Source organism: Acanthochromis polyacanthus, chromosome 17, assembly GCF_021347895.1.
Source record: "Acanthochromis polyacanthus isolate Apoly-LR-REF ecotype Palm Island chromosome 17, KAUST_Apoly_ChrSc, whole genome shotgun sequence".
NCBI classification, from domain to species: domain Eukaryota; kingdom Metazoa; phylum Chordata; class Actinopteri; family Pomacentridae; genus Acanthochromis; species Acanthochromis polyacanthus.
In genome coordinates this window covers 34,513,439-34,537,015 of record NC_067129.1, presented here as the reverse complement: position 1 = coordinate 34,537,015, position 23,577 = coordinate 34,513,439, and the positions used below count along the sequence as shown (strand labels likewise).

General features: G+C 41.5%; 2 protein-coding genes across 2 annotated transcripts; one reads left to right on the top strand and one right to left on the bottom strand.

Moving 5' to 3' along the window:
* Positions 1-253: 253 nt before the first annotated feature.
* Positions 254-14,546, top strand: fam53c (family with sequence similarity 53 member C; the record flags this gene model as incomplete). Its single annotated transcript, XM_051938078.1, has 4 exons — positions 254-550; positions 5,726-5,783; positions 6,558-7,567; positions 7,867-14,546. Coding segments are annotated over 4 exons (1,656 nt in total), but the record flags the coding sequence as incomplete, so codon positions are not given.
* A 1,891-nt stretch (positions 14,547-16,437) lies between these two features.
* LOC110949897 (heat shock protein beta-11-like) lies at positions 16,438-18,182 on the bottom strand. The gene has a single exon (XM_022192212.2). It carries the CDS (start codon positions 18,005-18,007, stop codon positions 17,345-17,347), a length of 663 nt encoding a protein of 220 aa, XP_022047904.1. The 5' UTR covers positions 18,008-18,182; the 3' UTR covers positions 16,438-17,344.
* Positions 18,183-23,577: the final 5,395 nt, after the last annotated feature.

The following is a 23,577-nucleotide window of genomic DNA, read 5'->3' as shown; positions in this document are numbered from 1 at the left end:
TGTGTTTCTTTTGGTCATTATGTGTCTCTTTGTGGTTGTTTTGCCTCTCTTTGTGGTCATTTTGTGTCTTTGTGTTTGTCCTGTGTCTCTTTTGTGACTGTTTTGTGTCTTTGTAGTCAATTTAAGTGTTTCAGTGAACATTTTTGCAACACTCACCTGCATCTCCCTTCCCTCCAGGTGTGTTGCCGGGCCAACAGCTGACTGATGATGTCATTGTGAGTGTGGGTGGGGCTCCTTGGCCCTGAGGCGGTAAGGAGGAGGAGTCTCGGCCCTCAGCCCCTCCCCCTCTCCTCTAGTGTTGAAGGACCAGACGGACAGACACACAGACGCCCCAAGATCTCCCCTCCTTCCTCCTCTTCCTCCTCCTTCCCCCCTCTCCTCCCCACTCTCCTCCCCACTCTCTCCCCCTCCTCTCCCCACCTCCTCCCTGCCTCCCTCCCCCGTCTCCCCCCTCGTCCCCTGCCACCATGCTGTGGTCACACTGCTGGTGGAGAGCTTGAGGAAGCAGACTCTGGAAGGCGACCCTGCTCAGCCGGGGGACTATTACCTGGTGAGTGTCCCACCTGCCGCCTCGGTCTTTCAGTCTGAGGGGGTTTCTGAGGGCCCCTCCTGAGTCTGATCGGGGTTTGGATCATGTTTGGGATTCGAGGGTCACATGAACACACAGAATCTGGTCCTGTTTATTGTTTGTAGTTCATTCAAAGTTAAAGCGAACAGACGAGATCTGAACTCTGGATTATTATCGCTGATATTTAGCATTTTTAAATTATTGGTGGTGTTATTTTTATTGACCAATATTTTCAAAATACATTAAATGTGATGCTTTGGCTCTGATGTAGACAACTCTCTCCCCGCAGTGATCTAAAATGATCCGATTGGTTGCATGTCACAAACAGCAGCCAATCACTGAAAGTTATTGTTTACACAGAGAGAGCGGCGAGCACATTTATAAGAGCTGCAGTGAATTAACAGAGCTGTGTTTGGAAGGCGAGGCAGCAGATACAGGTTTAATAAACACAACAGTCTTCTACACTGACAGTCAATAGAAACTTTGAGACCATATTTTTCAACATAATTTTTATTTTGAAGCCCGAAACTGGATTTTCTTCATATGAATCATTTGTTTAGCATATTGGCATACAGAAACAAAAATCTAAAGTTTCAAGAATGATTTCAAAATAAAGAATTTCACAAAAGAAAACGGCACCTGCCAAACACAAAGTCACAGCAGTCAATACCGAGTATGGCCTCCATTTGCTTCAATGCAGGCAGCAATCCGTCGGCGCATGCTTTTGACCAGGCTTCTGATTGTGGGTTGGGAACAGCCCATACGCCTGGCTACATCACTGTAGCTCAAACCGGCCTCCACCATACCCAGTGCCTGGAGACGTTGTTCATGTGATAGACGCGGCATGATGCTGTTCACTGGACTAACAATGGTGGCCTTTTTGGGCCTTTATATTAGGCCTTCAAAACCCATTCTCAAATTGTGCAGATATTCACTGAGTATTGCTTGGTGTGTATTTGGTTCACTTTTGCAAAGTGACCAACCCATGTGCAATGAAACATGACAAAATGACAACTCATCATTATCTCAACTACCAGGGCACTAGATCATCAGTAAATCCACAATGAATAATTACAACCCCCCTACAAGTAGAATTCTGCATACATTTCTACCTCAAAGTTTCTATTGGCTGTCAGTATACAAACAGCCCAAGTGTTTCACAGAAAGTCACAATAAGTCACTTGCTATATGTTAAGGGATGTTTGTTGTGCCTCTTACCCTGCGGCTAACGCAGTCTGAAGCATAATAACTTCTTTCTGAAATCAGATTAACTTCAACACAAAAAGCCAACCTGCAAAACTGAAGTACAGCCACAACATTAGCTACTTTGACAGTAGTTAAAGCTAAGCTAGAGTGATGGAAGAAAAATATTTTATTCATGGTAATTGAAACCTTAAAACATGCCATTTAAGAAACAATGATGGAATTTTCATTTTTTTTTAAAATTACTTCCTGTAGATGGCGTTCTCCTCTACGAATGCATTCTTGAAATCTGCTGTTGGGATTCCTCATTGACAGCTGCAACATCTCAGCTGGGATACTGTGAATTTCGTCCTGAATTCTCTGTTTTAACTCATCCCGAGTTCTTGGTCGATTGGTGTACACTTTACTCTTGAGATAGACCCAGGTAGATGTCAAGAATGCATTCGTACAGGAGGACGCCATCTATCGGAAGTAATTTTTTAAAAATGAAAATTCCATCATTGTTTCTTAAATGGCATGTTTTAAGGTTTCAATTACTATGAATAAAATATTTTTCTTCCATCACTCTTGGTTTTATTGGATTGTTAAAAAGTTCATGTTTTTGTCACCGTGTGTGTGTGTGTGTGTAGGGGTGTGTGTGTGTGTAGGGGTGTGTGTAGGGGTGTGCGATATGGGAAAATATAGTTTCACGATATTTTTTCAACCAGTGTCATGATACTATCACGATATTTTTTTAACGCGGTTTTTATGGTTATTTTTCAAGTTACTTAACAAGAGAACCACCTACAGGGTAACAAAAACTAAACGAAAGACCATTTAGACTAGTTGCTCTGGTTTTATTCTGCAACGTCTTCCGGTAAACAACAAAGTAAAGTGCGCTATATTCAAGGCACAGTTTCTCAGTAAAACAATTGTTTCAGGTTGCACTACTAGAATAAACATAAAAAGGAATAAGAGTAAACAAAATAAAATACATCAATGAGGAAAGGTCAGTGCAAAGCAGTTAAATTAAAATGTAAACTTTAGACCTGAAGTGCAAAGACTTAAGCATAACTGTATCTGTTTCAAAAGGGAAAAACAATATAAATAGTAAATACCTTATTGAAAATAAATAAATATGAGAACAACAGAACCAACCAAGTGCAATAGTGTCTGAATCCTGACTAGACTTAGAACGTGTCTTTCAAGTCTTTTTTTTTTTTTTTTTTTGCTTTTTGTAAGACTCATTGAACACGATCACAGATTTTTTGCCAGTAAAATCAGTTGGTCAACTTTCTCTGGTTTGAGAGTTGCCCTTTGGCATGTGACAGTATTGCCACCAGTGCCGAACACTCGCTCTGAAGGAGTACTAGTTGCTTGAACACACAGATACTTTCTAGCTAGGTGGCTAACCCTTGGAAAGTTTCCCTCATATTTTTGCCACCATTCCAAAGGGTCCATTTCACTGTCTGCATTTGGTCCTGACAGGTAGGACTTCAATTCTGCCTCTATTGCTTCTTTTAGGGATGAAGCAGATATGCCAGCTGCCGTTACAGGAGAGGTCTTCAAAAAGCTGACCAGTGTTTTCTTAGCTTTTTTTTGGTGTGTGCCCGTCGGACGCTACCGGGCAGAAAGAATATGCGGCGCTACTGTCTTCCTTCCGCCTTCGGCTCATATCGGCTCATCCCGTCCTGTGATCACTTAAAAATATATACATGTGATCACCCCTTCCTCCCCCCAGACGAAAATATTCAGAGCTCGTCTCTTCCCTTCAGCCCACTTCGGCTAATCCCGTCATGTTCGGCTCATCTCGGCTCCTCTGTTCGTGTTTGTAACATAGACTGTATATATAGTGGACGTAGCATCTGGCTCCAGAATTGAAGCCAACCCAGAAGTGCCAAAAACTTGCAATATCACGCCGTCCGCTAGGGTTGGCTCCAAAAAGCTTTTTCTCCATAGACCCCAATTCATTTTTGGAAAAAATAAAATTTGATAGACTGATTTTCTACAGCTCAGGATTTTTTTCCCGTTAGTTTTCATGGTCAAAATGAGAGATCAGGTGGCCGATCTTAAAATAAATCAATACTGAATTTTAAATAAATCGTTAAAGTTGGCGGAGCAAGGGGGCGTGGCTATACTTGATAGACGGCAACAGAAGCCTCTGCGGTAAAATGTGGGCGGGATAAGAGTTCTCAGCCAATCCTGCCCCTAGTTGCTCTCCGGTCCAGCCTGTTTGTTGACGCTTTTTACGTCACTGGCTCCAAAAAATCCAAAACGGCGACCAGGAAGTAGCAAAATCCGGGCTTCATTTTCTTGGTGTTGAAATCAACGGGTGACGGCACGGTTAGTTTACGCCTGGTTTGTAAACACCACCCGAATGGCCGGGTGGCTGCCAACTCTCATGTCACGCTTCACTGCGTTGCATAAACACAAGACAAGATGCTGAAGCCTTCCGCTGTTTGGGAATTCTTCAGTTTAACTCAAGACAAAACGAAGGCAAAATTTGGACCCGAGACCAGACGAACGGATCCGAATATTCGGGCCGTCTCCGCCACAAGCAGCAGCCGCCGCCGCCGCGGCCCGCCCAGACCGTCTCCACAAGCCCCGCTCCCGCTCCTGAGAACACAACAGATTTTCAACAAGGCAACGCGTTGCGTCGCAGCACAACAGCGACGCGTTGTTAGCTTGTAGATCTTTTATTTTTGGCAAACGATACTGTCGTACCATACAAGTATAGAGCTGCAAATCATAGAACGTGCATTCACTGTCTAATGCAGTGACTTTATCACGAGATATACGATAACTCTAAAAAGGCCTATCGTGGAGACTTTTCTATCGTCATGACGATAGGTCTCGCCTTATCGCACACCTCTATCTATCTATCTATCTATCTATCTATATATATATATATATATACATATATGTATGTATGTGTATTGCAAATGTCCTTATTTTTTAAAGAAAAGCATTTTTTTTTTTTCCAATGGAGGTAGCATTAAATTAACCAGAAATACAACCTAGACATTGGTAATGTGGTAAATGACTATTGTAGCTGGAAACGGCTGATTTTTAATGGAATATCTCCATAGGGGTACAGAGGAACATTTCCAGCAACCATCACCGCTGTGTTCTAATGCTACATTGTGTTAGCTAATAGTGTTGAAAGGCTCATTGTTGGTTAGAAAACCCTTGTGCAGTTATGTTAGCACATGGATAAAAGTGTGAGTTTTGATGGAAAACATGAAATTGACCCCAAACTTTTGAACGGTAGCGTATGTGTATACGGGGGTCCTCGACTTACGTCTGAGTTGGGTTCCTACGGCGTGACATAAGTTGATTTTTGCCGTAAGTCAGAACTCACATGACTTGTATAAAAATATCAATCAGTCCTTCAGAAAAGTCATGAATACTGTACGTGTCGTAGAACCAGTAATAAATGTAAGCAAAGCCGTCTTCCTCTTATAGCACTGTGTGACAACGTATTCGTCCACTCGCCAACTTGTTCTGACGTAATGACGAAACGCTGTAGGTCGAGGAAGTTGTAAACCGAGGATCCCCTGTATATCCTATATATTAGAATATTGCAGCTCATACATTTTAGTATTTCCCATCAAATATTGCAGTAAGTTCATAAAGTGCAGGTTGTGGCTGCTGTCAGTACACAGTGTAAAAACAACATTTTAAAGACAATCACTGCTACAGAAAGTCAGAGTTGAATTTGTGTGAATGTCTTGCCAAACACAATACGCCGATACTTGATGAGCTGTTGAGGGATTTTCAGTACAGTTGGTAGCAGGTGTTCTGGTCGACTAGGTGGTCGATACGCTCTCATAAATCTCCGATGTTACCTTCATGAGGAGAAAAGCGCAACATCAGCAGTTTGCAAGATTAATTCGTGATTTTATCCTTTTTTTGGCGGTGAGAGGATCGACTCCCTGTGAACGTCCCTGTAATGTCTTTGTTTGTGTCTTTTAGTCCCTGCTGGACCCGAAAACCCTCGCAGAGTGCTGGCCCCCAGATGGCTTGATGCCTGGTGAGTGTTTTTTATCTACTTTATTCCTACATGTTCCATGATGCAACATTTCAGGAAACAAGAACCAAATTAGAATGTTGGCAAAAATTAAATGAAGCTAAAGCAGAAACGTAGACAGAATTGAATAATGAATAGGAAATGTGTGCATTCATCAGTAAAGTGGGTCGACATCTGCAGTTTTCATCCATCTTGGTGTCACAATCTGAAGAGGAAACGTATTTTTTCCAGAACTAAATTTGAGCATATATAATATTGTGTGATATATCACAGCTTTAACTGCAGCAGTTTTCTGATGATTCACCAGAGTGCATTCTGTGTAAACTAACAGTCTGTGTGTGTTTGGTCAGAAAAAGTTATAGACAATGAGAAGTCTCATTTTTACGCACGTGATTCTTTCTGTGTTAAAATAATTTTCTAATGTGTGTCGCCATCTTACAGGGTGAGATGAACCCTGAAAGTTCACTCAAGTTTCTGTCTGCTGTACTTGTGACCACCTTTATGTACTTTAATGGTCTGACACTATGAAAATATTCATAGTATGAAGGTCACAGTTTGCATGACAGCATTCTATAAAGTTATTGCAGATAGAATCAGGTCAGAGGCACTTTTTGACTTTTCAGGGATTAAACCTTGTTTTTAAAGACATGTTATGTGAGGAGCCTAAAGATCAGATGAATCGATAGTTAAAATTATTATTGACAGCAGTGTCACATGTTCATGTCTGAAACGTGGTCACATGACTGTCTCTAACTGTGTGTGTGTTCGTGTTCTCAGAGAGCAGCTACTGGCAGCTCTGCCCTCCCTCCAAGTCCGGCCTGCAGGGGGGGTTACTGAGCTCTAGTTTCCCCCCCGGCCCCGTGCCCCTGGTGCCCCCAGATGCTCACCTGCAGGAGGGCGGCGACCCCCTGGACGGGGCCGCCGCTCAGCCGCAGCAGCACCGGCCCCTGGCGCCCAGCACCTCAGCGTCCGAGCTGTCCCTCCCTGGAGCGGCGGCGCCCCCTCCAGGGCCCGGGCCGCCTCCCCCTCCTCCTCCACCCCCCAAACGCCACTGCCGCTCGCTGTCGGTGCCCGAGGACCTGTCACGCTGCCGCTACACCTGGCGGCCCAGCGCCTCGCGGGTCTGGACTCCCGTCAGCCGCCAGCAGTGCCACGGGGGAGCTGGAGGAGGGGTTGCAGGTGTGGCCGCAGGGGCGGGAGGAGGGGGTATAGGTGTGGGAGCAGCGGGGGGCGGAGCCTGTCCTCTCCGAGCTCCCAGCTCCTCCCTAAACTCGTCGCTGCACTCCTCGTCCAGCCCCACCTTCTTCAGCCTGGCGCTGTCGCCGGACTCCCCGCTGCCCTGGACCTTCCCCTGGGACCCCAGCGAGGCGGCGGCGGGGGGAGGAGCCTGCTGCTGCTTCTTCCCCTCACCGTCCTCATGCTCCTCCTCGCCCTCACCCCTCCACCCACCTCCCCCTCCTCAGAGGCGTTTCTCCCTCTCCCCCGTGCTCATCAGAGACTCGGCGGCCTCCACCTTCCTACCCCCTCATCCGGTTCCGAGCCAGTCGGCGATGCCTCCGCCGGGCTGCCCCGCCGCTGCTGGACCGACCACAGGGGTCCCGGTGCCCGCCTCGCCGTCCTCGGCCTGCAGCACGCCGTCATCTCTACGCCGCAGCCTCCCGCCGCAGCTGCCGCGCTGCCACTCGCAGCCCTGCGACCTGCTGCTCCTCAAACCAGGTCTGAAGCGACGCCGTGACCCCGACCGACCCTGCGCCCGACCCGTCCTCGACTTCACCAAGATGACGCAGGTACTGCAGGAGCTCACAGATCTGATCATAGTGTGAAGATGGAGCTGTCACCTTTAATCAGATAAATTATCAATAGATTGATCAGCAATCATGTAAAGAAGCCGCTCAGGTGTCATCACTCAGTGAGGATCCTTAAAGAGATTTTATCTGTTGATTTATTAATTTCTGCTTTCTGTCTTCTTACAGCTGAAGTGCAACAAGTAGTCCATTAATGTATTAGTTCCAGCAAATAATGAACAGACAATTGGAAATATCTGCTGGTTGTGATGTTAAAGTCTTCCTTCCTGTCGTCCCTGCAGACTCGGAGCATCGACCCTCAGTGTCTCGAGCGCGGCGGCAGCAGGCTGGCCTGCGGTGGCGACATTTGCATGGGCATGGAGCCCTTCATGGGCGACTTCCGGGGCTCCTGCTCGCCGGCTGAGTGTCTGGGCAGGACCAGCATCGGACCGCTGAGCGAGAGCGACGAGGAGTGCCGCGAGGACGACGACGATGACGGGGAGGAGGAGCCAGACGACCGCGAGGCGGCGCAGCAGGCCGTGTTCGAGAGGGACTGTACAGAACTGGACTTGAACTTAATAGAAGAAAACTGACGTATTTGTAAATGAAGGCTGTTCTCTGTTTTCTAATTTAGTTTTAATTTAAACCCCCTTCGTCATGGACCACCATCGTCTCGACACTTGGCACCTCCTTGCCACCAATCAGCAAGGCTCTCAGGAACAACACCTTCTCTCATTGGATGAGCTGATTGATGACGACAGTGATGATGTGGCTGCCAGCGTTAAGGACTTTCAGCTGGAGCGTCTCTGCTGTGTGTCGTACAGTGACCGCCTCCACTAAGCTCGGATAGTCCAGGTTTCCTCCAGCCGTCAAGTCTCTTTTACAGTCTGATGAGGCGTTCGCCGTGAAGCGACCTGAACTGTCATCACCACGCCGACCAGCGACCACGCAGCAGGTTCAGCTGATTCATCCAAACCACCGCAGTGAAAAAACAAAAGCCTCAAAAGATCCCTAATCAGTCAGGCTCATCGTGCTTCATCATCAGTTATCAGAGAAAAATGGTGCCGCATCACCAATTTAAAAAAAAAAAAAAAAAAACTGAAGCAAACTGAGAAATTAATGAAAGGATTTCTTCTGAACCCATTTTTAGGACAATTATCCCAAATTTGAGTTTGTTCGGGTTATATTGAAAAAATAATGGCGTCGCTGTTAAACATTTCACAGGTTAGTTTTAAATTTCCCATCTGCTCAACAGTGCTATGTGCTCTGCTGCATGCACTGCAGACGGTGCTGTAAAAAACGTCGCCGCCCTGCTGGACAAACTGTCCAATGACACCATTTTTATACGACCCCAGGCGCCTTTTTCTGAAATGATTTGAAAGAATTACATTTATACATCAGTGCATTTCAGACAGGTGTCAAATTAGACAGAATTTAGGAAATATGTTGTTTAGAGTTTACGCATTTGTTATGAAGAAAACACGGAGGCAACTTTTTTTGGCGACATTTTGTCAAAATTGCAAAGATCTGGGACTTTGTCTTCCCACACATCAGATTCTACTGATGTTGGAGGCCTCAAAAGTTGGTGAAATGTCAAGTAAAGTGTCTATTTTTGTTTGAAAATTAGAAATTATTCATATATATATATATACACACAGTTGGAGGAATGTTCTTAGGCCAAAGCAGCACCTTTGCTTGAAGATGCTGCACTTTTTCCCATTTTCAAGGGACTGTAAAAAAAAAAAAAAAAAAAATACTGGCTACTGTTTCAGCCAATCAATCATCTGGATCTTCTAGAAACAGTTTGGTTTGTGTCTCACTGATTCAAATTGACTGTAGGAATTGTATTTATGGAGATGTTAAACCTTTCAAATGGCTGTAAAAATACAAAAGGGTAAAAATACAAAAATCCCCGTGTCTGAAAACATGATATTCAGTGAACTCATTTTCCAGATTGTAGTTTTGAGTCTTGAATAACAAAAACTTAAACTCTGAGCAGAATCTAAGACAGTGCAGCGACAACATTTTCTAAAAATGACAGCATTTATCAGTATATTTAATAGATCAATAATATCATCCAGCTCTACTTTTAATCCACCGTCAGGCTTAGAAGATTCAGGTCACCCATTTCTGCACAAATTTAACTTGGTAATATTATTTTGATAATGAAATGAAGTTAATTCAATAATAACTCTGTTCAAATTTAACAAAATCTAAAAAGTAGTTTCACATTGTCTGCATTTTAGCTTAATTTTTGAGCCAAAGCGGCAACTTTACACCTAAAAATAACTGGTATTATTACACAGATAAATGAGCTGGAAGGATAAAATCTAGTATCTGTAGAGGAAAGGAGAAAAGACCATCCTACAAGTTTAAAAAAAAAAAAAAGAATTTGAGGCAATAAAATGTCTTAAAGTTGCGTGTTTAAATGACTCTTGCAGCCGCAGCCTGTTGAACTATCAGGTTCAACATTAATCATGATTTTTCAGGTGAGTTTCACGGATCATCTGAGCCCCGAACGCTACCTGGTAGAGTCACGTGAACTCGGCGTGGTGATGCGTTCAGGGACCGCGGCGTCCCGTCGGGCTTCACTGAGGGCAGGTAGCCGCTGATGCTGTCGTTCACCTGAGTGTTTGCACATTCCTGTTGCACACACCTGTCACTGAAAACACTACGAGCTCTCTCTCTCTGTGTGTGTGTGTGTGTGTGTGTGTGTGTGTGTGTGTGTGTGTGTGTGTGTGTGTGTGTGTGTGTGTGTGTGTGTGTGTGTGTGTGTGTGTGTGTGTGTGTGTGTGTGTGTGTGTGTGTGTGTGTGTGTGTGTGTGTGTGTGTGTGTGTGTGTGTGTGTGTGTGTGTGATTGTCCTGGTGATCATGTGACTCGTGTCCAGGTTGAATCCAGACGGTCTGCTTTTACATTCCTCCGTTTATTTATTGATTATTGTCATTTTGGACAATTTGATTCATTCTAAACTGTTTTGTCATTTTAGACATTTTTTTCAGAATATTTATTATTATTTATTTATTGTCATTGTCACAAGGACAACGAAATTATGCTCGGAGCATCCATACAGCAGAGTTAAGTGCAAAAAAAAAAAGACCTTACAGTAATAAATATCATAAATAGCCCAGTACAAAAAAACCCACAATAATAAATACTAAATACCGTAAATTTTTATCATCTTTTCGACAAATTTTGACAAATTTTGAATAAGTTTCAAGTTAGGTCCGACAGAAATGACTTGAATTGCCTCCATGACAGAGCTGCAACTATTATTGTTGATCATTGTTGATGCAACTGTTGATTATTCTTTTAATCAATTTCCTGATTAATAATTTGCTTGTTTGGTCCCTAAATTGTTAGAAAATTGTGAAAAATTTTCAATCAGTGTGTTTCCCAAAAGAAAACATGGCCTTGTGCTGTCCACAACCTTAAGATTGTCACTTTGCTTTTATAATGGAGTTAATATACCAGTTGCAATCATTGAATTTAGACCAAAAAAATGAGTCTAATCGATTATCAGAATGGTTTAAAATCAACTGTAGCTTCAGAATCCGTGGCTGAAGAAAATGATTAACGACACCATCTTTGGATGTAAGACTCTGTGATGTGAATTGTGACCATCCTGTGACATTCAAAACCCAAAATAATAAGTGATTAAAATAACTGCATTTAATACATTTAATTGTATTTAATCTTGAGGTTTTTCTAAAATCGCATATTTACTTTCTAGAATCCACAAAACAGACACACCTGGGAATTATTATTTATGATTGAAAGGGGAAAATTGTTGATCCAAAAATGTCCTGTTTTGTTCTCAACCCAAACATGTTCAGTTTATTGTCGTAGACGAGAAAAGAAACCAGAAAAAAACATTCACATTTAAGAAGCTGAAATCAGCAAATTTATACTTGGTTCTCTTAAAAATTGAAGTGATTATTTGATTATCATAATAGTTGAAGATTAATTTAACAGTTGATAATTAAATGACAGTTCTGTTAGTAAAAACTGTTGAAGACTAGCAGCTCTGAATGAAATCCATCCAGTAAATCTTACTGAATCACTTTGTTTTTGAGATTTATTTCACATTAAATATTGCTACTTTTAGAAAATGTTAAAGCTAGTTGTTTAAGTCAACATCTTGCAGCTCCAGTATTTATCTTCATGTGTTCTTTCATTTTCACATGAGCAAAAAAATATGATGAAATTTTAAAACATTTTTATTAAATGTAATTACATTCGTTTTGGCTGCTTTTACACTCGGTCTGGATTCAGTCGTGGAAAGTCACCAGGGTTGATCTCGCACTGGTTGTTTTGTATATTTAGTTTACTATGATTTTCACTTGAAACCCACCAAAAAAAAGAACAAAAAGAGAACCATAAAGGTCTCACTAAGTGTCCATGCTGCTTCTTTGTTTTTGTTTTTTATTTTTTTTAAACTGAGAATCACATTCCTGTTGATCACTTCAAATCCTCTGTCAGATTTCAGACTGAAGATGATCCATCACGGTCCGTGTTTGGCAGCTTTTATTTTTTATTCGCTGTTGTTTTATTGTCGTGTGAGGATGCATCTGAAATCATACATCATGCGCCATCGTTCCAGTGGGTGCCAAGATTGCATCTTGGGTAAAAACTCAAACCCAGAAGACAATCAACATGTTTGAAAAGGGAGTTGTTCCCAAATGCAGCAGAAAGGGATTTGCTATAAAAATATACCAGAAAGTAGAAGTTTCTGAGCGCTGCCTGATGGATTATCGTCGTCTGAACTTTACTGTTAAATTAAACAAAAAGCAGTGAATTGACTCCATAAAGAAAGAAGGTGGTTTTATGTTGTTGAGCTCTGCTGCCCCACAGAGGCCAAACGCACTAACTGAGACTTGAATCTGACTTTTTGACGTTTTAACTCGCCTTAGAAACATCACTTTTACATCCAGTTGTGATAAAACTCAAGCAACAGTTGCTGCTCTCGGCTAATACATTTCAACTTCTTCTCTAACATTTTTGTGATTAGTTGCTGCATTTAAATTCAATCTGAGACACAAACGACACTAAAAAAGAAATAGAAATAGCAGCGCTAAATTCCAAACAGCCAGAGTAGTAGTGACTGCTGTCTTTGATTAAGCAACATCACATTATGCATTTCAATTCATTAGTTTAAATGAGCAAAATGTCAGTGGCACTGATTTATACTCGGCCTTAAAGAGCATAAAAGCAAAGTTAAATATCTAAAATATGTTTCACAGTTTGTGTAGTTACTGCAGTCTGCCTCTGTGGGGCACTGTTGTGTTTGTGAGGATAAAATGCAGCATTTTCCTTTTGTGTAATTGTTTTTCCCCCCTGTTCTGTCACATTGTGAAGAACATTCAGATTTAGCTCCCTTAAAGGAGTAGTTCAACAATTTGAGAAATGCAAATATTGAAGTTGGAGTCCAGATGTGGTTAGCTTAGCAATAAACTAGTAAACCACGAGGGCCAGACAGATCTGAGGTGTTCTGTGACATTCACATCACATTTAAACTCCGACTTGGAATTTTAAATCGATGCTATTGTCGATTTGTTAGACATTTTACAGCGTTATTGTACTTTATTTTGATTATTTAAAGGAGAGAAAAATTGAAACATGAGAATAAAGTCAGAAATTTCAAATGGGGAAAGTTGTAATGTGAGAAATAGTCACAATTTTCTTAGTAAACGTAATAAGAGAAAAGGTCACCGTTTTTCAAGGATAAAGAAATACCACAATAAAGTTGTGCCTTGAAAATAAATTCACAACTTTCCAAGGAAAAAAATTTATTATGAAAGTCCAAATTTTCCATTAAAAAAAAGTCATAACATGAGAATAAAGTCACAAGAAATAAGTCTTAGCGTGACAAAAAATTAAAAAATCATCCAGGGAAAGAGTGGTAACACAATAAAGTGACAGTTTTATCTGGAAAATATAACATGAGATTAAAGTTACACCATGACAATGAATTCACATTATTTTTTAGTGAATAGCATCACTAAATCTCCTACTTGGTGAAAATGTTCTCACAGTGGTGTCTCCAAACTATCAGCTCACGGTTCCATCCAAATACAATAAAATATCAGCACTAAAACAAGCTCTTCAGCTCATTTTATAGGCGTTGCTGTTTATTTGGATCTGGTTTCACTCAATAACGACAAAAGATGGCAACGTTTACCTGGTGTGACTACAGAATTAGCATCAGAGCTAACGGCTAAAGCGACTTTTTGTCAAATTGCTGAAGTACTCCTCGAAGGTAAAGTTTGCTATGGGTTAGCATCAGTGCTAACGGCTAAAGCGGCTATTTGTCAGATTGCTGAAGTAGTCCTTTAAAGTCAAGTTTGCAATGAGATTGCTAGTTAGGAAGTCTGACTTTCACCCAAACTTATCAAGTGATTGAACATGAAGAATCTCTTAACAAAAGAGTATTTTATCCAAAAACGGCACACACACACACACACACTGTTCTTCTGAACTACATAATCACATCGTGTCCCCATTAACACACTCGGCCCTCCTGATTTGTTGGTTTGTTTCCGTTGACTGGTCCATAACGCCCAGCATAAGCCTTAACTGAACATATTCTATTATTCTGTAAATCAAGATGTTAAAAAGAAAAAAAAAAAGGAAAAGAAAACACTAACGGAGAAGAAAAGGAAATGTGTACTGTAGCTGTTAAATTTTTAGTCCTTCTGTTCATCATTTTCTGCTGTTTTTTCTTAATATTTCTAATCTGATGTCTGAGCGCGGCGAGGTGTCGTGATGAACGCATCGTGTTTGAGAAAATTTTAAAAAATGCTTGAGGAACGGCGGAGGAGCAGTCATGTACAGAGTTAGCGGAGAGTCTTGGACATCTCTTGTCTTTTAGAAATGTTTTTTATTGTATGTGATTTAAAAAAAAACTGACCACATGGCAATTTGAAAAGCAGTTTGTGAATAAATTAAGTTTACTGAGAATTATTTTACAAAGAAAGGGGAAACTGGTGTCTTGTGTTTATTGTTGCTGCTGCATTTGTGTATTATAGTTTGAAGAATTATAGGTTTTTCTAAGTTATTTTTGCAAATATTTCTAAGTAAAGAAAACATTTGACTATTTTTTAAAATGTATTTACCTTTATTTAATCAGGAAGTCCCGTTGAGATTAGAAATCTCTTTTACAAGGGAGACCTGGGCGAGGTAGCGGCCATACAAGATTAAAAAGTTATATAAAACGGGTACACCCACTGTCAAAAGTTTTAAGACACTTTCTCATTCAAATAAATTAGAAATTGTCCTAAACCTTTTGACAGGGGAGGTATACAATAAACAGTAAAACAACAAAACAGATTGACTGCTATTCAAGGACATCTCAAGAAAAACATTGATGTTCCTCCTTCACTGTATTCTTTATGATACTCTTTAGCTCATTAATGGATGTGAATCTTTACAGTTTTCTGAAGATTATTCCATGACCACAGTGCATGATGGGAGAATGCTGCTTTCTCAAAGTCTTTTAGAACCCAGAGAACATTCAAAAGCAACCACTTAGAGGTGCGCAGATGATAACTGCTAAACCTGAAAGTGAGAAGGGTGCTGAAATATTCTGGGAGTTTGCCTAGCAGAGCTTTATAAATGAACATGTACCAGTTTTGTTGTCTACGAATGCTTAGTGATGTCCAGCCAACCAAATCATAAATAATAGTGGTGAGTGAGAGATTTTGCATCTGAAATGAAATGGAGCGACACGTTACACTGAATCAAGTTTCTCTAAGGTGAAGGAGGCTGCATGTCTGTACAGTAGATCACCATAATAAATCACACATAGAAAGGCAGTTTTCACAAGTTTTTTCTTTGCAGAGAATATGGCATGCTTTATTTTTAAAATGAAGTCCAATCTTCAATTTGAGTTTCTCAACTAAATTAGAGATATGTACATTTATCAATCCATATTCCCAAATACTTATAGGAGGACACCCTGTCAGTCAGTTTACAATCAGATGTAAAAATGGTTAGATTGTGAAAGTTTTGTAAATGATCCTTTGATAAAATCATAAGCTTTGTTTTCTGGGTGTTTAAAATAAATTTTAGATCCTCTAAAGCTCTTTATAATAACTGGAATGCAGTCTGAAGTTCTTTTATCACCTGGGCAGCAGAAGGAGCAGATGTATAGATGATTGTGTCATCTGCATACAGATGCACATTGGCTTGAATGTCTTTACCAAAATGGAACCTTGGGACACACCTTTTGTTAACTCAGGAAGGCCTGATTTGTGGCTCTGATTGGACACACTGAGTTCTACCTGTTAACTCATTTTTTTAACCATTTGTGAGCCTTGGAACCAAAACCAGCATATCTGAGTTTGTCTAGAAGTAGTTCATGATCCACTGAATCAAACACTGTTGAAAAATCAACCAATAAGGCAGCACAATGCTGTTTCCTGTCCAAGGTGCCAATGAGATCATTTGTCTCAGCTTGGCAGCAGCTTCTAAAACCAGACTGGAAATATGTTATCTTGTTGCTGTTTAAAAGTGAGAAAAGTTGGCATAAGAATTTTTTTAAAAAGCATAGTAACATAAAAATTAAAATTTTCATGAGGGAAAAACAGTAACATGAGATTAGGTTGAAAAATTTGTGAGGGAGAAAAAGTCACACCATAAAAATAATGCAGCAGTTTCATAAAGAAACAAAGTCATAACATCAAGAATAATGTAAAACAAAAGGTATGAGAAAAATGTTTAACTCATAAAGGAAACAAGTTGTGACGTGAAAATAATATAACAAATTTCTGAGCAAATAAGTCATAAGGTAAGAGTAATATAACAAAATTATGTGAGAAAAAGTCCTACCTGAAAATAATGTTAATTAGGTAAAAGAAAAAATCACAACCGGACAATAAGTAACATTTTTATTTGAATAAATGTTGTACATGTGAATTAATTTGCATCGCCAACTAACAACTTACTCTTAAATGTTAGTGAAGATATGCAGAACAGTAAGAAAGATGTCAGGTTAGTAGTAAAACAAGTATTAACATAAACATGAACAGTTTCTGAAGTGGGTCATTAAATATACTTGTTATTATTAACAGTTAGTTGTAATTTATTCATGAACCTAAGACAAAGAAATCCAAAAGGTATAAAATAATTTTAAATCCAACATGATGTTAGGAATTGCTGTGATGCTTCCCTCTGTGCTTTTGCGATTTTAAGAAACTATTTCAGAAGTTCAATAATAATAAAAATAATAACTTTATTTCTATAGGACCCTTAAGAACAGCATTCACAAAGCACTTTGACAGTCAAAACATGCAACACAGACAACCAAGCAAGAGATCAGTCAATTAAAATAAATAGTAAAAATGATAATAAATTAAATGAATAATTAGCTAGATTAGCACTCATATCAAACAACGGAACTAGGCAAATTAAAAGTTAAAGAATAAAATTGAAGGTTAAAATTAAAAATCAGAAAACTTAGAGAATTAAAGAATTAGAGAGATGACATCACACCAAAGAAACAGGCAGCTTAAAGTAAAATAAAACGAGAGAACATCTAAAATAAACAGGACATAATACAGAATTAAACACTAAAACTAAATAAAGCAGAACCTCACATAAAAGCAAGTCTATTAAAGTGTGTTATTAGAGGAGATTTAAAAGGGAAAACATTTAGAAATTCTCAGACACTTGAAACATAATGTGAAGAGTTTATTAGAAACAGTTAAAAATCAAAGTGCAGGCTGAGAACATCTCCATCCGTCACGTCCAGTAAAACCACACAACAAAGATCAGTCTGTTTTCAGTTTTTGTCAGCAGGGCTGCTCTCTGAGGGGGAGGTGCAGGTGCCCTCCGGCCCCCCGCTGGAGGAGGAGGTGGTGGTGGTGATGGCCGGGGTGGAGGTGACGCTGATGGGGACGATCCTCTCCTTTCCGTCATTAGCGGGTCTCTCCCTGGGCGCCTGGATCTGCAGCCGGCCACCCACCAGCGAACAGGTGACAGTTTCGGGGTCAACGCCGTCTGGCAGGTCGAACTCCTGCCTGAACTCCTGACACCTGTAGGAGTAGGAGCCCTTCCCGTCGTCCTGCTTCTTCTCCGTCTTGCCGCTCACCCTCAGTTTCCGGCCCACTTGTTTGACCGACAGCTCCTCTGGGGAGAACTCCTTGGTGTCCAGGCTGAGGGCGAAGCTGCTGCCGTCCCTCCCCAGCTCCTGGAAGGTGATGGGCTTGAAGACCGCCGTGGAGGAGGAGGAGGAGGTGTGGTCGATCTCATCGAAGATCTTCTGGTGCAGCCTCTCCATGTACTCCATGTTCTGCCTCATCTCCTGCATGTGGCGGATCATCTCCTGTTCTATCTGGTAGAAGAGCGGCCGGGTCTCGGGCCACAGGCTGCGGACGGGCCAGTGCAGGTCCAGGAAAGGCCTCATGGTGACGGGGGATGACTGGAAGACGCTGGGACACAACATCCTGGTGAAGGAGGTTTCAGAGCAGATCAGTTGCTTCAGTTTGGAGGTTGTCTGTCTGGATGCCTGATGTCCTGTGTCCCGGCTGTTTATATGCTCCGACCACAACCACGCCCACCGCCGCCGCCTCTGCCGGAAAGTTCCAGCAGCATTCCTCTCTGTCTCTGTGTGTGTGTGTCCTCACCTGCTTTATAAAGACCATGACTGAGTCCTGCAGCAGAAATAGAACAAAGCTGAGACGTGTTGGCATGTGGCAGCAGCTGGACACACACACACACTCTTGTATGCCTGTCTTTGTGAGGACTGTACTTACATAATGCACTCAAAGGCCCCAAACCCCTACGGTACAAACCTGGTTTATCAGAACCTCACCCTAAATCTGGAGATCTATCTTATGAAGAGAATGGGTTCTCACAACATCAAAGGAAACACACATTACTGTCTTCATCACTACTCAGGACATCACACTGACATACTCTAGAATCTGATCATCTAACTTATGAGGAAAAAGGGTCCTCATAATAACAATAAGTATACACATAGTCATGCTTCTGCCACTTCTGAGGACATTACATGGACATACCCTAAAATCTGTATGTATCAGGATCCCTATAAAAATAACTGCGATAAAAGCACAGACATGTTTCTGTCACTTCCAACGACATTAAAATCTGGTGATCTAACTTATGAGGAAACAGGGTTCCCTCAATGATAATAATAATAGTAAGCATATAGACAGTCATGCTTCTGTCACTTACACTGACATACCCTAAACTCTGGTGATCTAACGTATAAGGAGGTCAGGATCCATGTTACTATAACTGATATAGATACATAAATAAATATAAATTCTCTTCTAAGGACATTAAAATCTGGTGATCTCACTAATGAGGAAACAGGGTGCCCTCAATGATAATAATATGTATATACACAGAGTCATGCTTCAGTTATTTATGTTGATTCATATTACCTGGAGACTTGAACTGAATCTTTCTTACTAAATATTTACAGTCATGAGGACTTGTTTTCATCCCCAAACGGAAGTCATGGAGTCGTAGCTAGTTGTAGTCTAAGACGATGCTGTTAGAAAACCAAATAGAAATCAGTCGGTTTCATAGAGTTCTTCTCCATTCTTCCCACGGCTCATTGGTACACCCAATAACAAGATGCTACCTCATTTATTTCAATAAAAAATTGCGAATACTTAAAAATTCACTGGACCTGAGCGGGACTCGAACCCTGGCCTCTGTATGACCGTCAAATAAAGGCAAACGCAATTATTAAAACGTGATTAAAAATAATTTTAAATCCCGTTTTGCATCGCTTTTATGAGAGAAACAAACAAAATTGGGCTTTTGACTCCTCGTTGCATTTATTTATTATTCTTAATCGTAGCTGCGAGACTTAAAGAAAAATATCAGACTCAGTAAAACTTGGAGGTAATGTTTACACTGATAGTAAATGATATCAGTTGGATTTTTTAGGAGACACCGGAGCTCCGAGTTTAACCTCTGAGCAGATCGCTGTGAGCTGTTTCAGAAAAACAACTCATCAACGTTTCTATTTTTGCCTCCATTTTTATTTAAAGCAACAACGACTCACTGCTTCGCGGGGGCCAGTCGTGTATAGTTGGAAATCAGTGACAGCCAATAAAGTTGCAGCTTTCCTGACACTGTCCTCAGTACTGGGTCTCATCAGGATTGTGTGATTGGAAAAATGAATGAAATCACAGGGGGAGGATTAAATCAGTTCAAACCTCTTTCTATTCTTTTTTTTGTGTGCATGAACTACAGAGAGATTCTCTGGTATATTCATTATTGTATTTTTCCATTTTTGGTCTTTTTTATTTTTGTTCGTACTACTTACATGTCAGAAATGAAGAACTAAATTGAAAACAAATCAAAGAGAAGGGAATGTTTCTTTAAGTGACTAACTTGGTAATCTTCCTCAAAGTTTCAATGACAATATTCTACTGATTACTGTACATTATACACACATATAAATGAGACCTGCAGATGTAACTGAATGAAATGTGTTCTTTATTCACACAGAACAACAGTTCAACTGTTTCACAAACATGCCAAATCAAATTGAATAAAGAGCAAAAATTTTATATATATACGTATGCACATGATAAGCCAACAGCCCACCCTCTCACTCATTTTCCTTTTTCAGCCTCCCATCTCTGCTTTTCCACTTCAAAGAATGGAGACTCCTGTAACTCTGTGCAGGTCATCTCCTTGTCCATACCCTTATCTTTGTAGAAAGAAAAGGCTTTTGCTGGGCAGTAGATGTGCCTGCTACTCCAGGGAAGCAAGCGTGTATGTGTGGACTGTCCGGGCCCTGCCTTAGCTCCAGTCTGCAGAACCAGCATTTGCGTGTCCCTGTAGGCTGGGAGTCAGTCCTTTTTCTTTTTTGCTGTCCTCTCTCCTCCACCCTGTGTTTTGTTGCCTCCGGTTCACGCTGAAAGAATTCTGTCTGTGCAAAGTCTTTGAAGTCCATTTTTGCATCCGCCAGACATTCAGCACCATATGTTTTAAAAACCGTAGTTGAACAGTAGAAGTACCTGACCGGGCCCTGTTGGTAGAAGAAATGGACGGAAGAACCGTCATATTCATATTCATCAACCAAAATGAAATATATTTCATTTTGGTTGATGGCTATGACTGGTATTTATATTGTAAGTGACAATTTTGTGGTATTTTCTAAGATTCACAAGCGTCATGGTACTTGTGTCTAAACTTATGGCCATAGCTGTACTCTGTGGCCATGCCATACCATGTGCTGTCTTTGTTGTGAACCCAATATTTCTAATAAACAAGTTCACTGAAGTATAATAGGGAGCATCAACGTCACACTACGCATTACCATAGTGCTGTTTTTCGCAATAAACATGTCACACTAACAACAACAGGATACAGTTAATGTCTAAGACAGGCATGTCCAAAGTCCGGCCCAGGGGCCAATCACGGCCCACGGTAGGATTTCATACGGCCCGCAACTTCGGTCTTATAATGTATTATTTATGGCCCGCTAGCACTGTCTAACAGAATAAATAAATTACAAAACTTTAAAATGTTATTCCTCCTTTCACCACATGGTGGCAGCACCACTTTAATGCTATCTGGCTCTGCATCCTTGGTGAACCCCTCTGCTCATTGCTGCAATGCCGACTGCAAAGAAAAGGAGGAAAGTTGATAGCGAGGGCCGCTGCTTTCAGGAAAGATGGGAATTACCAGCCCGATCTCACGAGGATTCGTGAAACTCTCACGTAAAGTTTTGTTTCGGTTTCGTGCGTACCAACACGATTTCGTCAAGCAGGTGGATAAACTGACATGTAAGTCAAATCTAACGATCTGGCGACGTGTTGCTGGAGAGCCGGAGTCTTTATGGTCGGTGTGTAATTGGGAGAATAATTGTCAGCTGCTCAGACTCTGCCGGAGGTGACTGATTACCAGACCAGATTCAGCTGCTCCTCGTCAGCTCTGCTGACAGGAGAGGGAGCAAAAAGCATGAAGAGAGTTAGAATCATTTAACGTAGCAGTGTATGAGGGAAGGATCCTGACAAGAATCCAAAGGCTGCAAACGCGATTCTAAGAATGTCCAAAGGCTGCAAACGCGATTACACAAACAGTATACGCTGATGGACAGCTTAGATTGTCATGAATCCGCCGGTATAAACCACTTTCAGATGTGATTACCACAGCGGGTTTCGTTGTGAGCAACACGAAAAACATTTCGTTGTGAGCGGCACGAAAAACATGACGAAATTGTGTTGGTGCGCACGAAACCGAAACAAAAATTTACGTGACAGTTTCACAAATCCTCGTGAGACCGGGTTGGAATTACAGTACTTCTTCACTGAAGATTGAGGCAATTGCGTTTGTCTTATTTGTCAAGAGACTGTTGCCTTGTTTAAAGACTTTAACATAAAGAGACACTATCAAACTAAACATGCTAACACGTACGACAAGCTAACAGGGAGTGACTGCGCTGAAAAAGTAAAGCAACTCCAAGCTGCTCTGGCATCACAATAGCGATTCTTCATACGGGTCTGTGAGTCAAAGGAAAGTATCACCAAAGCAAGCTACGAAGTGGCCATGTTAATAGCTAAACATGGCAAACCTTTTACTGAAGGTGCATTTATCAAAGACTGTGTCATGAAAATGGTGGAGAACGTTTGCCCCGAGAAGAAGCAAGAATTTATGAATGTTTGTCTGGCACGTAACACTGTGGCACGGAGAGTCGAGGACATATCATCAGCTATTCAGAGACAACTAGGGGAAAGAGGATTGGCTTTTGATTATTTCTCATTAGCCTGCGATGAAAGCACCGATGCATCTGACACTGCACAGCTCTTGATTTTTTTAAGAGGAGTTGATGACAACATGAACGTAACAGAGGAGCTGCTTGATCTCCAAAGCCTTAAAGGCCAAACCAGAGGAACGGATTTTTTCGTTTCTGTTTGTGAAGCTGCTGATGATCTGAAACTGCCATGGAGTAAAGTTTCTGGGATCATTACCGATGGTGCGCCTGCCATGGATGGTGAGCAAAGTGGATTGTCCACACTGATCTGCAATAAAGTCAGCAAAGAAGGAGGTAACGCTATTAAACTTCACTGTATAATTCACCAGCAGGCTCTCTGCGCCAAACACCTCAAATTTGATCATGTTATGGAACCAGTGGTAAAGGCAATCAATTCTATTCGCTCTAAAGCTCTACACCACCGACAGTTTCAGCAGTTCTTGCTTGACATTCAGGCTGAATACGGAGACGTAATATATCACAACAATGTAAGGTGGCTCAGTCGGGGGTTCGCAATGCAGCGATTTTTCTCTCTCAAGGAGGAAATTGGACGTTTTTTGGGTGAAAAGGGGCAACCGATGGAAGAACTGTCCGATCCTGTATGGCCGGCAGATTTGGCTTTTTTGGTTGACATGATGAAGCATCTGAATGCGCTGAATGTTAATCTGCAAGGACAAAATGCAGTGGTGAGCCAGCTGTACGCTCACATCAAGGCCTTTGGAACCAAGCTGCAACTTTTCCAGAGACACTTGTCCGAAACGGAGCCCTGCACCGCGCACTTCCCAGCTTTGAAAGAGGTCATCGACAGTTTCCCACAGGACAAAATTGGTGCGCAAATGTTGAGTTATGCAACAGCTATCGCATCTCTTTCTATGGAATTTAACAAACGCTTTCGGGATTTTGCAGTTATTGAAAAGGACATGTTGCTTTTCTCTTCTCCCTTCTCCGTGGACCCTGATGATGCTCCTCCACAGCTGCAGCTGGAGCTCATTGAGCTGCAGTGTGATGATGAGCGGCGCGGTAAGCACCAGCAGCTTTCTCTTGTTGACTTTTATGGGCAGCTGGATAAAGGCAGGTTTCCAGAAATGCGAACATTTGCCAAGAAAATGCTGAGCTTATTCGGCTCCACATATTTGTGTGAGCAGACATTCTCTGTCATGAACTTAAACAAGAACAGACTGAGGTCAAGACTAAGTGACTCCCACTTACCTGACATTTTACGCATCTCAACCACTTCCCTCAAACCAGACCTGGCCTCTTTACTGAAA

Bases quoted from the DNA above. Each gene is read 5' to 3' on its own strand.
- LOC110949897 (XM_022192212.2), bottom strand. From the start codon at position 18,007: ATGTTGTGTCCCAGCGTCTTCCAGTCATCCCCCGTCACCATGAGGCCT.